Below are 12,623 nucleotides of genomic sequence, written 5' to 3'. Positions count from 1 at the left end.
TGACAACATGTACTCCAAAAGATTTCAAAATAAAGATGCCTTCATAGTTGGCGTCAAATCTTAATCCGGAAATGTATTTTATTTGTATTTTATTTTTATATTGTGTTCGTTTTTTTTTTTAATGTATTGATTTAGAAAATATATTGTATTCTATTCATACACGTTGACAACACTAACAAAATTAATCAGATAAACGCACCTACAAAATAATTTTCACAAGACCCCAAATCCTGCTGCTAAGCATGTTTTGGAAAGATTTAAGCTTAATATTTCACATACCTGTGAATTTTGTGGTCAAGAAAAATAAAATATTTTGCATCTTTTTTTTTTTAAATTGAATTTACTCGAGATTATTTTGGAATTCTACATTAACAGAAAAATGGAGTGTATGATAGAAATTTGTATATTTGATGTAATTTGTGATACAGAGAACTTTGAATGTGAATTGTAAAGAACAACATATTATACAGTTGTTTATTTATTTATTTTAGGAAAATTCCACATAGCCTACATAAGAAAAAGTTTTGCACATTTTATAAATGACTAAATTATCTGTAAATCTCTTGGTGGAAAAAAAAACAATGAAAACATTTAATGCTCTGAATTCATTAAAATGTATGTAATTTTATTCTCTCTCTCTCTCTCTCTCTCTTTCCCCCTCTCTTTTTGAAAGTCATGAAAACACTACCATGGAGTTTTTCTTTTGCTATTTTTATATATTTGTGGTAGTCAATCTTATAGTTTCATAATTATTTCATAGTTTACCCAATTATGACGTCTTCTGCTGCTCCATAACTTTGATTATCGGTCGAACTTGTATCTCTCTATGACAATATGTACTTGCATTCATACATATTTATCTGGTTGCAAACCAACAAACCAGACCAGATTAACCAGAAAATCAGTTAAGGTTGATTCAAGTCATTTTCAACAGAGTTGTAGAAGGTGAGATGAGGCAGGCAGGAAGAGACCGAGAGCTCAGACCTAGATTAAAGGTTGAGTGTATCAATTTGATGGGAAATTGCATTTGAAATGTGTGTTCCTGATGGAATGTCTACATTTATGCAATTCTCCCATCACACTTCAGATGTGCTACAGCGCTGCTGCCATGACAACAGCGTTTATCATGACATCACCTCCCTAGAGTGACTCATACTGCGCAGGTCTGCAATATTTGTATGCATGAGAATGAGAGAGAGAGAGAGAGAGAGAGAGAGAGAGAGAGAGAGAACTAGATAAACTGATGAGTTTGTCTGAAAGCATTTACCTAATCAGTAAGGACGACAAACAACCAGAGACAATTCAGTAGACATCCACATATTTAATTCTCTATGTAACAAAAATAATTACACATCTTTGTTCCAGAAGCTTTACGATATTGAAAAGGTGAACAGAAAACAGACATTTAGAAATGCACAGCACACATGCAGTACAGAAAGCATTGCATTGCACAGCTGGACACAGTTACTCCCTTTTCAGTGTTATTGTTCTGGGACATTTGCAGTGGAAGGTTACAAATGTGACCAACTTACATTAAATTATTAATTTGTATTATAAATGGTAATGCAATCAAAATGCATGTTTAATTATTGGGGGCATGTTCACAACATAGTTGTGCGTCTGTGTTTACATATATATCTTATTTATTATTCAATTTGATGTTTTATAGAGTCTTTGGCACAGAAATACTCACTCTGAACTTTAGCAGTGGCATGAGTAAATATAGTGGCAGATAAGTAAATTGCACAGCATCCACAAGGCCCTTTTTGCACTTCCCATAATCATTACCCGTGAACATTACTGCATTTATGTAATCTAATCACAGTGATCAGACAGTCAGAGGTCAGTCTGAAAGATTGCAGAACATACATTGAGTAACGCATGGTTCTGAATTGTGGTGGTAGATAAAACAGTGACAGTGTCCAATTAAATTTGATTGTCCCTTGTGAAAAAGAAGCACACTTTAGCATACTTTTATAAAGAGTACTTAATATACTTTAAAGAATATACTTAAGTGTGAACCAAATGTAATGTTTTCGGACACTTAATTGCATGTTAATTGCAATTAAATGAAAAAAGTATTATGTTTTTAATTAATGGTAAATTAGCTGAACTTTAGAGTGAATTATTTGACCCACTTAAGTAGGACTTAAGTATTGTACATATTTGTATTATGTATGTAATTATGTATAGTAAAGTCAAATATACTTTAATGTAGTTTCTATTGAAAATTGTATGTCATGTATTTAAAACATATGTAATGATGAAATTGCAGTTTAGTACATTTTAAATATTTTAACCATGTAGTTTACATGTGCTTTACAAGCATGACAGAAGTTTATTAACATAATGATTTAAAATGTACTTAAGTGTGTTAAGAAATATTTATAAAGTGGACTCTCTTTAAGTACACTTAAGTGGCCTTTTAATTTATTTATATAATCTGCAGTTTTTTTATATACTTTTAAGATTTGAAGTACACTACAAGAGCACATTCAGTACAATTAAGCACGCTTCTTTATCACAAGGGGCAGCACAGTTCAGTATAAAGAAAGCTACCATGTGACATAAGAAAGTGATTACACTTGCTGCTCATGACTAGGGGTGTGTAAATGACAGGAAACACATTCCACAAGGATTTCACAAGATTATGAGTAGTGTAAAAGCAGTTGTGACAAAGTGTGCTTATAGGCGGGTAAAGAAAAAATAGCTTAAGCTGCTGTTACTGAAGATGTAACATCACAGGATATGCTGCAAAATGAATTGCATGATTAATATTGCTAGAGCCTTTCACTACTGAAAAATAAGTTAATTAGAGAAAGCTAAAAAGATGTCTAAATACAAATAATCATTGCTTATTTTGTAGCACAATGTTCCAGTAAGACCCTCCTCATTGTGATTTGGATAAATTTAGCATTACATCACTTGCTCACCAAATGGATCCTGTGCCGAGAACTGAATGAAGCATTATTGCAAATTATAGACTCATATTTTGGCCAGAAACAATGGTTTAAAGTGGAAATGCCTTAATGATTGAATAGTTTTTTTTATGAATACTCATCTTTTCGCTTCACAAGACATTAATTGATAGACTGGAGTCATGTGGCTTACTTGCAGATTATTGTGATGTCTTTATCAGCTGTTTGGACTCTCACTCTGACGGCACCCATTCACTGCAGAGGATCCATTGATGAGCAAGTGATGTAAGGAACCAAACCAGAATTTTTTGCAAATTGTAAGATATTCCTTTCTAAGGGCTTGCTGCTAAAATTCAAATATTTAATGGATGGGCCCCTTTCCCTTGGGCCCTATAAAGAGACTATAGCGAAACTGACAGCCCTGGTTCTGAGTGAAATCTAGCTGCTGAAGTTAATTAAGCCAGGTTAATTAACATCTTTCACCACAGGGAGGCAGTCTAAAACTAAAGCTGTATTGTCTCTACTCACTACATAGTGCAGCAGTATTCTCATGTTAGTAAGTATCGCGGCATAGTAACATAGACAAGAACTAAACATTCTACATCTGGTTTACATTTGTGTCCACTTATATTACAAGAGTAAAGAAAGGTAGTTTAACATTGACAATATTCATACAATTAAAATCCTCTTGGGTGTCACCTGCAAAGCTTGTGTAATAAGAGATGAACTTATGAAGACTAAATTAAACTAAAGCTCTCATGACAAAAAATCAAAAAATCAAATAAAAAACACTCACCAGCCACACCAGGTACAACAAACACGACAGCTTAATACTCCTAGCACTGGCGTGATTCGCGTGAATTCATAGGAAAGAATTAATACAAAGATTGAGGCATTTGTGTTCTGTTACGTGAACTCACACACTCACACACTGCAGCTTTTACACCAGATTATAATGAAGAAAATGCACACATTAGTTTCCTCTTCCACAGACAGACACACATACGTAAGGTTTTTTCTGTCAGCACACAAATCATTGCAGCTGTGTCAGATTATGAAAGCAGTTCTAGGTAGAGAAACATTTACATGTACATATTAAGCATGTGTATATTCATTATGTACAAAATGTCATCATGTACATATGTTGTCAGTTCTCTAGCTAATAAATGCTACTCCTCATCTTCTGGCATGACCTGTTATGTAATATCATCCCTTTACTCAGCCATGGCTTTGCAGTTTTATCTCGGCCAATAACAACTAGAATTCTATGTGATGGTATCATCAGATTATGGCAATGCATTCAGACTCCACTGATGGTTATCTAGTGGGGTAAAGCGCTGCATCTAAAGGCATCCACAAATGTCAAAGGATTCAGTCCTGCCTGAACTCTCTGTGTTTTCTACAATACATTCTGTAATACTCTTCCTCTGGCACAACCTGTAACTATGCATGTTGCTGTTCTGTCATTTTCAGTCTGGGAAAAAAAACCCCATAAATATATAAAACAATATGAATGGTACAAACATTTGGCTGATACCAATAAGCAGATAATTATTGTGTTCTTGTGATCTCGACACTGTTTCTGTAGATAAATGACTAACATATAAATTTGTTTCTATAAAAAAAAAAGAAGACAAGTTCAAATTGAAAAATGGAAATTCATTTTGAGATTTGCTAAAGATTACATTTAACAGTGTTATTAAATTGTGTTTTTAAAGATTCACTTCAGAATTTAAATAAATAAATAAATACAGTACACTGTAAATAAAATTTAGTTTTTTTTCATGTATGTCTTTCTACTTCAAAATGTCATGTTTAATTCATGTCTTGTTTTCCATTTCTTTGTAATTCTTTGTGAAATTTACTAAAAATTTTAAATTTTTTCTACAGCATATTTTTTCTTTCAAGTGTATATATTACCAATATATCGTTTATCCCTAATATATAATTTCGGGCCTAAAAATGAAAAAATCCTTTACCTTTTTTTCTGTATAAAAAAATAATCTTGGATTAAAATGCATTAAAATGAATCAGAATTAAATGATTATTAAATCTTTTATAATTATTAAATTAAATTGTTCAAATATATTTTTAACCCCAAAAATGAGTGCTAGATGCCCGTCTGTTGGCTCAATAGCAAACTTTTCGAGGAAAGAAATGTCTTGTATTAAGGATTCAATCTTTCAAACTTTCTGATTCTTGAGGCTGGAAAGCAGACAGAATGTGTAATAAGTGATACAGAGTGGAAAAGACTCTCTCTTGCATTACTTTCACTGATCATTCTAAATGGCCATAAGCATTCCCTCAGCATTGCCAAGATTATCATGCAGTCTAACTTATGTTCAACTGTATGTAGATTTTCTCTCATTATCAATTACCTACATCTCTTTAGAAGTCTGTACATGGTTCTCCTCCCCTCCCTACACCCCTACACTCCTCTTTTTCCTCTCCTTCCTTACTTCTGCATGTCACACTGCAATAAAAGAACAATGGAGGGGTCGCTCTTGGCCGCTTCTTTGAACTCCTCCAGCGTGATCTCGTCGTTGTGATCCTTGTCCATCTTGCTGAAGATTTTGTCCACACGCTGCTGTGGGGTCAGCCCGTCCTCATTCATACGCATCATGATCACTGTGCCAACCATCTTATAGATTGCCTGGACATCAGAGACCCCCCCAAAAAGATGGGGTGAACACATTTCTAAGGCAAACTCATATTTGATTATGTGATGTAATGCCTTCTTTGAATCCCTCACCTCAATGATCTCCAGCATTTCCATACGTGTGATCTTGCCATCTCCGTCCAGGTCGTACATGTTGAAGGCCCAGTTGAGTTTCTGTTCAAAGCTTCCCCTGGAAGTGATGGAGAGTGCGCAGATGAACTCCCTGAAGTCAATTGTACCGTCACCGTTTTTGTCAAATGTCCGAAAGGCATGCTGGGCAAATTTTGAAGCGTCGCCATAAGGAAAGAACTGAAAGGCACAACACAGACTCAGCAACTGGCTATATTCAGTACACTTTTTAGTAACTACTACATTGACCTAAATAAGGGAATAAAGACTTGGAATATAAGTCATATGGGCCATTTGTATGATATTTTAATGGTGATTTCTCATTATTTTTGAAGCTCTACAGTCCCTGGTCACAATATAATCAAATTTTATGAAAAATATGAAGGTCAATATTCTTCTTAACATCTTTTTGTGTTCCACATTATAGTTTGGAACAGCATGAGCGTGAGTAAATCATGACAGAATTTTCCTGTTTGGGTGAACTAAAGCTTTGAGATTGTTTTTGATTATGTTTTTAATCACTTTCACATACTTCAGGGTCACATTGATAGAGTAGTAATATCTCATGTGTAAAGCATCCGTTTGAGATCCCTCACCTTGACATAGAGTTGCTGGAACTCATCCAGATTGAGGATGCCAGATGGACAGTCCTTCAGGAACCCCTTATACCACTGCTTCAGCTCAGCTTCGTTGAACTCTGTACTCTTGGTCAAGTCATCTAGCACCTCAGGAGCAAGCTTGCTGTTGTGTTTCCCCATCTTTCTAACTCTCTCTGGAAAAGGTGGGCGAAGAGCCATTAAAATAGATTAATGCTTTATAGATTAACAGCAGCGATCAAAAACAGAAATGTATTGTGTACAGCAGGTCTCTTGACAAGATTAATGTGAAGCAGTAATTCAGACGTGAATTGCACCATTTCACACCTTTCTCATTTCCTCTGCCTCAAGTATCGGAAACATCAAGAGTATAAAGTAAGACTGTATCATTAACAAAAACTATTATCATTAATAAAGACATTTGTTAATTAAAATGGTATCACATTGTCTCTCAAGTCAAGTTCCCATTCATTTTCTCCATTGAGAAATAAATAAAACTTTCAAAACAGACTTTTACATTGAGCTCCAGGGTTGATAATCAATGGTGTGTTTCTGTTGAAGCCATCAGATTTCACAATTTTTGTTAATTTGTAAGTAAATTCATGTGAAGAGTTACATGACAATGAATCTTGAAGAAAAAGTATAAAGTTAGCGAAAATAAAATGACAGAATATGGGTAAAATTATGGTATTATTATCGTTCACTCAGTGCAACAAATATTTGCATGTCAAAATGAAGCAACATTACTGTAAAGATGTGTTTAATTCCTATGGAGCAAATTAATCACTCTGTTATATGAATCAACCATCAGACTCACATAAACAACCAATCAAACATAAAACAGCCAATCAGTGACTGCAATCACAGCAAGATTTTTGTTGAAAGGATGGATATTAAAACAAATGCTGAACAGTTTCTATCTTTGAACAAGTGAAACAAACTAAAACTAATCTGAAACTTGAACTCATTATATAAAACAAAAATAAAAACAATTCTTTTTTTCCAACACTATCCACCTTATTTTAATGTAAGACTTCCATGTTATTCACTTCCAGTTATTTTAGCTGTGCAAAACAGTTAAGCTGCTTGATACTGCAAACTGGTATTTCTTATCATATTATTTTTATGTAATTATAAACATGCTGGTTTGCAGTGCAAATACTTTTACCATTTACTGTACTTTATTATTCTTGTAGTTATTTACCTACTACGTCTAATGTATCTGAAGTCTTGCACATTTACACACAAAATACCTTGCTTCCATATTGCAAACTAAGGTGGATAAGTAACACTGTGTAAAATAAAGACATTCTGTTAGCAGCTGTTGCCTGCTATTCTTTTGGGGTTTTACACTGTCATGACATTATGGCTTATAACATGTCTACTTCTGGCAGAATATAAGATATATTAAACCAAATCCAAATTGCCCTGGGCTTTGAAAATGGATAAATTTGGGTGAACAAATGACAAATGAGGCACTGTGTTAATGAGTCATTATCTCCTCTCTCGGATTATTAAAGTTCATTAAATATTTAGCAGGTCTAAATAGTTGACGAGGGGCACATGGCGACGGAATACAGCAGCAGTAGCAGCAGCAGCAGCAGCAGCTTTGCAGAGGAACTCATCTGAGACCTGGTCGTCCACAGCACTATTTTCTCCCACTGACGGAAGGTCATTTTAGTGGGATCATGATGACTAATCAGAGGTGAGCATTCATCTCCTCATTTTCTCTTGCTCTTTTTCACTCCCTCTCTGTCGTTGACCTTTTTTGGAATTCTGTGGTCTGGCAGCTTTGCTAATCTTGGTATCTTTCTGATGAGTTAACTTTAGACAGGGGGGTTTAATTAAAGATCTAAGTGGTTAATGAACTATATGGCTGACAATATACGCCTCAAGGCTCTGGAAAGCTGATACTTTGGGACTGGTGAGACAATTCACTATTGTTTTCAATCAGAAAGGCTTCCATCAAACACTGCAAGCACTCATGCCCACAGGCCGACCTTTGTTAACTTGTTTGTAATAAGTGACTGCTCAAAGAGCCGGCATGCAAGAGGAAACTAAATCTGTCAATCATTACTCAAGAGCTCGCCATGTAACTGCAAAGGAAATGAAGAACGGCTCAAATTGGAAAGCAATGTTGGTGGAGGGGCTTATGAAAGTTTATCTACACCCATATTGCTTTGGAACCTGAGAGCGAGTCATGTGGTTAGTTGTAATATGTTGAAGTTAAACACACTTTGCAATTTTATTTTTTATTTTTTTGCTATAGATGGTATAATATCCTACAAACAAGGAATGATAGCTCGTTTTTATTAGAACTTTCAGATACACACCAAACCTTTTTCAAGGCACTAATATATATGTATATATATATATATATATATATAGAGAGAGAGCTTGTAAAGAGGCAGGGGGTCATTTTAGATCACCTTTCGAGTGTATTTAATTATAACACCCTTTATAATCTATAATAACATTATATTCATATTTCATATTTTCTCTAAACCTTCTTGGATATCAAGACAGGCAGCCTTCAATTCCGGCCAAATGAAAGATAACGATGTGTGTGAATTATTACGTTATAATGTAAATAGTAAAACTATTCACATTATATATAATTAGATAATTAGTAAAATTAATAAAAAGTTTAAAAGCTGAGAATGATTAGTAATTGTCTATAACTGGCCTGATTAGCTAAACCAACAAAACACTTCAGTATTGTATTTGTAGATTACATTAAATAGTTTACACTGCATAAATATTTGCAATTAAGTTTTTAAAAGGCAACATTTCATTCTTCAGGACTCTACATTTACATTTCTTTATAGGAGCAATTTTGCACCTTCTAAAATAACTAAATGGGAACAGTTTCTGATCAACGACATAAATGAACCTTCCCATAATGCTGTGATATTTGACTTTTTACAGTGTAAAGTTTATCTTCATAATGCAAGTTTTTTTTTCTTCTAGTGTTATTAAATGTATGCCATCTTTTGTATCAAAAAGTTTTTCATTTTAATGAAATAATAAATTCAAATAAAATAATAATATACAATCAGGAAGAAAAAGTTACCAGTCAAATGAAATCAGCATCAATAATTCATCTTTTCACTAGGAGGTGCACAGCAGAACACAAATCAAGGAATATTTACAGACTGTTAAACGAGACTCAGAGGTGGATGTATTTAAATTCATAATAATAATGTTATTGTCATAGGTCAGGGTGCCTTCATGACTCCCTCGGCTGTCTATGTTGTCATGTCTTTTTCGGCAGCTCGTGACCGGTGCAATCAGTGCTGATCTGGTGGTGGGGCTGCACAGATTATGAGTTGCTTCTTCTCCACCTGTCGCTCTTTACCATTTCCTTTATATTTCTCTTCTGTCTAATCCTTGTTGTGAGTAGATTGTTTTGTGTGTTTGTTGCATTTGATGTTCTGTGGTCTGCTTTGCTCTGATCTCTTATTTACCTGTACCCCAGGACGCGTAGCGTGAAGGACTGCCACCCTGCATCTCACTCTACTCTCAGGTTGCTGGTCATGTTCGAGTGCTGTGACCTGGGAAGTAATCAGCCCGTCTGGTCCGCATCCCTCTGCCAACTGAAGCTGGAATACTCCAGACACATGCTCACTGCTTTGGTTACAGCTTATTTTTTGTTCACCTTTTTTTGAGAATAAACTTGTTTCCTTCTAATCCTCTGCATTTGAGTCCTCTTTCCCCCTCACTCACTCCCATCACAGAATCTACTCACCGGTATTACCCATGCCACTAAATTTGTAACACTTTCTGGCAATCATGCTGAGGAGATTTGTTTCCTCCTTATCCATTCACCCACCACTCCAGAGGTTTTAGGACACACCTGGCTGATTAAGCATAACCCACACATTGACTGGGGTCTTAACTCTGTGTTGGATTGAAGGCCTTTCTGTTTAGCTCAATGTTTGGGTGCTGGATTTTCCCTTGTATTGTCTTGTTCTGTGTTGCAGGAGGAGCCGGTGAGTCTGGCGGATGTACCGGAGGCTTACCATGACTTGAGAGCAGTAAGTCCCGAGCTTCATCTCTGCCTCCGCACTGCCCATACTATAGAACCGCCTATGTGATAGACCTGTTGCCTGGCACTTCTCCGCCCATGGGGCGCCTTTACTCTCTGTCCAGACCTATGAGGGACCCCATGGAGAGGTATATTCATGATTCTCAGGTAGCAGGCATCATTCGACCCTCTCTCTGGCTGGGGCGGAGTTCTTCTTTATGAAGAAGAAGGATGGTTTGCTGTGCCCCGGCATAGACTGTCGGGAGTTGAATGACATCTCGTTGAAGAATCGTTATCCTTTGCCGCTGATGTCATCCGCCTTCGAGCTCTTGCAGGGGGAAACCATCTTTACAAAGTTGGACATCCACAATGCTTATCACTTCGGATTAGGGGGAAGAATGGAAGACTGCATTTAATGCTATTCCTGCGGGGTGCCCAGAGGGTCTGTTGTTTGTGCCCGAGTCTGTCCAAACTAGCATCCTACAGTGGGGCCACTCGTCCGAACTAGCTTGTCACCCAGGAGCAACTCGCATCTGCATGTTGATCAAGTAGCGGTTTTGGTGGCCATTGTTGGCACGGGATGCTTGTCAGTTTGTATCGGCCTGTCCGGTTTATAATGAGGGTAAATGCTCCAATCGACCACCAGCAGGGTTACTCCAGTCCCTGTCAGTCCCTGCGCAGCCCTGGTCACACATAGCGACGGACTTCGTCACCGGCTTACCACCCTCAGAGAGGGAGACAGCGACTGTTGACTTGAATCACATTTTCCGTATTCATGGCCTCCTGGTGAATGTGGTTTCTGATAGGGGTCCCCAGTTTGTGTCTAGGTTTTGGACAGAATTCTGTTGACAGCTGGGGGCGACTGCGAGTTTATCCTCTGATTATCACTCACAGACTAAGGAGCATGCTGAGCATACTAACCAGGATTTGGAGAGGGTTCTGCGCTGTGTGGCGTCAGCCAAACTGTCATCTTGGAGTTCCATATTAACCATGGTAGAGTACGCACATAACTCCCTCTCGGTCTCTTCTATGGTTTTGTCTCCCTTCCAGTGCTGTTTAGGCTACTAGCCACCATTATTCCCCTCCCAAGAATCTGATGCCGTTGTTTCATCCACACATGCTTTTATTCAGAGGTGCCTCTGTACTTGAAGTATCGCAAGAGAAGCCCTTACCCGGACTGGCGAGAGAAACAAAGTGTCGGCGGACCATCACCGTATTAAACCCCCACTTTACATTTGCGGTCAGAAGGTCTGGTTGTCTTCTCAGGACCTTCACTTCAGAATCCCCTCTCATAAACTGGACCCAAATTGATTGGACAGTGCTCAGTCCGGTGCCGGTGCGACTCACTTTAACCCCCCGTTTAAGAATATTCACCTTGTTTTTCATGTATCTAAGATCAAGCCTGTTATTTGCTACCCCCTTGAGCCCCAGACCTCTGTCCCCCGCCTCCTAGACTCATCGAGGGGTCGCCCGCTTATATGGTTTGGTGGCTGATCGATGTGATGCATATGGGTAAGAGGTCACCAATACCTGGTAGATTGGGAGGGCTATGGTCCGGAAGAGAGATGCTGGGTTCCGGCTCGCAACATTCTGGATCGCGCTCTCAATGACCAGTTTATCGGTGTCATGGTGAGTGTCTTGGTTAAAGCTTAATTTTTGTTCACCTTTTTTGAGAATAAACTTGTTTGCATCTGATCCTCTGCGTTTGAGTCCTCTGTTCCCCTCGACCGGTCACAGAATCTGTTCACCCCCGTCAGAGTTATAATGTTTTAAATATAGGCCTAAAGTTTTAAATATAGAAATATTAAAAGATTTACTCAATTTATGCTTTAAAAATAAAAATGAAACGCCAAAACATCACTGAATCATTCATTCATTCAATTCATTCAAACGGCTAAATAATTTAGGAATGAAGCAAATTACTGTTTTTATTAATGGGAAATTGAACAATTGACTCACTAGATTTGTTCAGAAATGCAGATTCATTCATAAAAGAAACACCGATGTGTTTGCTTGAAGATGCACAGAGGCTAAGCTGTGACTTTGTTTGGAACTATTTTCGGTGATGAAATATAGCAAAATCAGACTTTCGGTGTGTTTGGCTTACCAATCTGTTCTATGAGGAGCAGGATGCACATTGATAGAGAAGCACTCAGGTATTATATGGCCAATCACAAAAGACAGCATTGCACAGCTAACCATAGACACAAATATACCGCTATGTTTTACATTGAGCTAAGTTTATGTGCAGAACTGGGATCGCTTTCGTAGACTTTTGGATGGATAAAATATAG

General features: G+C 37.1%; 1 protein-coding gene across 1 annotated transcript in view; it reads right to left on the bottom strand.

Moving 5' to 3' along the window:
• Positions 1-4,240: 4,240 nt before the first annotated feature.
• LOC132104392 (visinin-like protein 1) overlaps positions 4,241-12,623 on the bottom strand; it is a 30,012-nt gene continuing 21,629 nt past the window's right edge. Inside the window, exons 2-5 of the mRNA XM_059509832.1 lie at positions 6,303-6,476; positions 5,671-5,886; positions 5,378-5,571; positions 4,241-4,392 (exon numbers count right to left, since the gene is read on the bottom strand). Of these exons, the coding sequence (XP_059365815.1) occupies positions 4,362-4,392; positions 5,378-5,571; positions 5,671-5,886; positions 6,303-6,464 (603 nt within the window). The 5' untranslated portion in view covers positions 6,465-6,476 and the 3' untranslated portion in view covers positions 4,241-4,361. The remainder of the gene's footprint in view (positions 4,393-5,377; positions 5,572-5,670; positions 5,887-6,302; positions 6,477-12,623) is intronic.

The sequence above is a fragment of the Carassius carassius genome, chromosome 25 (assembly GCF_963082965.1).
Source record: "Carassius carassius chromosome 25, fCarCar2.1, whole genome shotgun sequence".
NCBI lineage: Eukaryota > Metazoa > Chordata > Actinopteri > Cypriniformes > Cyprinidae > Carassius > Carassius carassius.
This window is presented reverse-complemented; position numbering and strand designations above follow the sequence as displayed.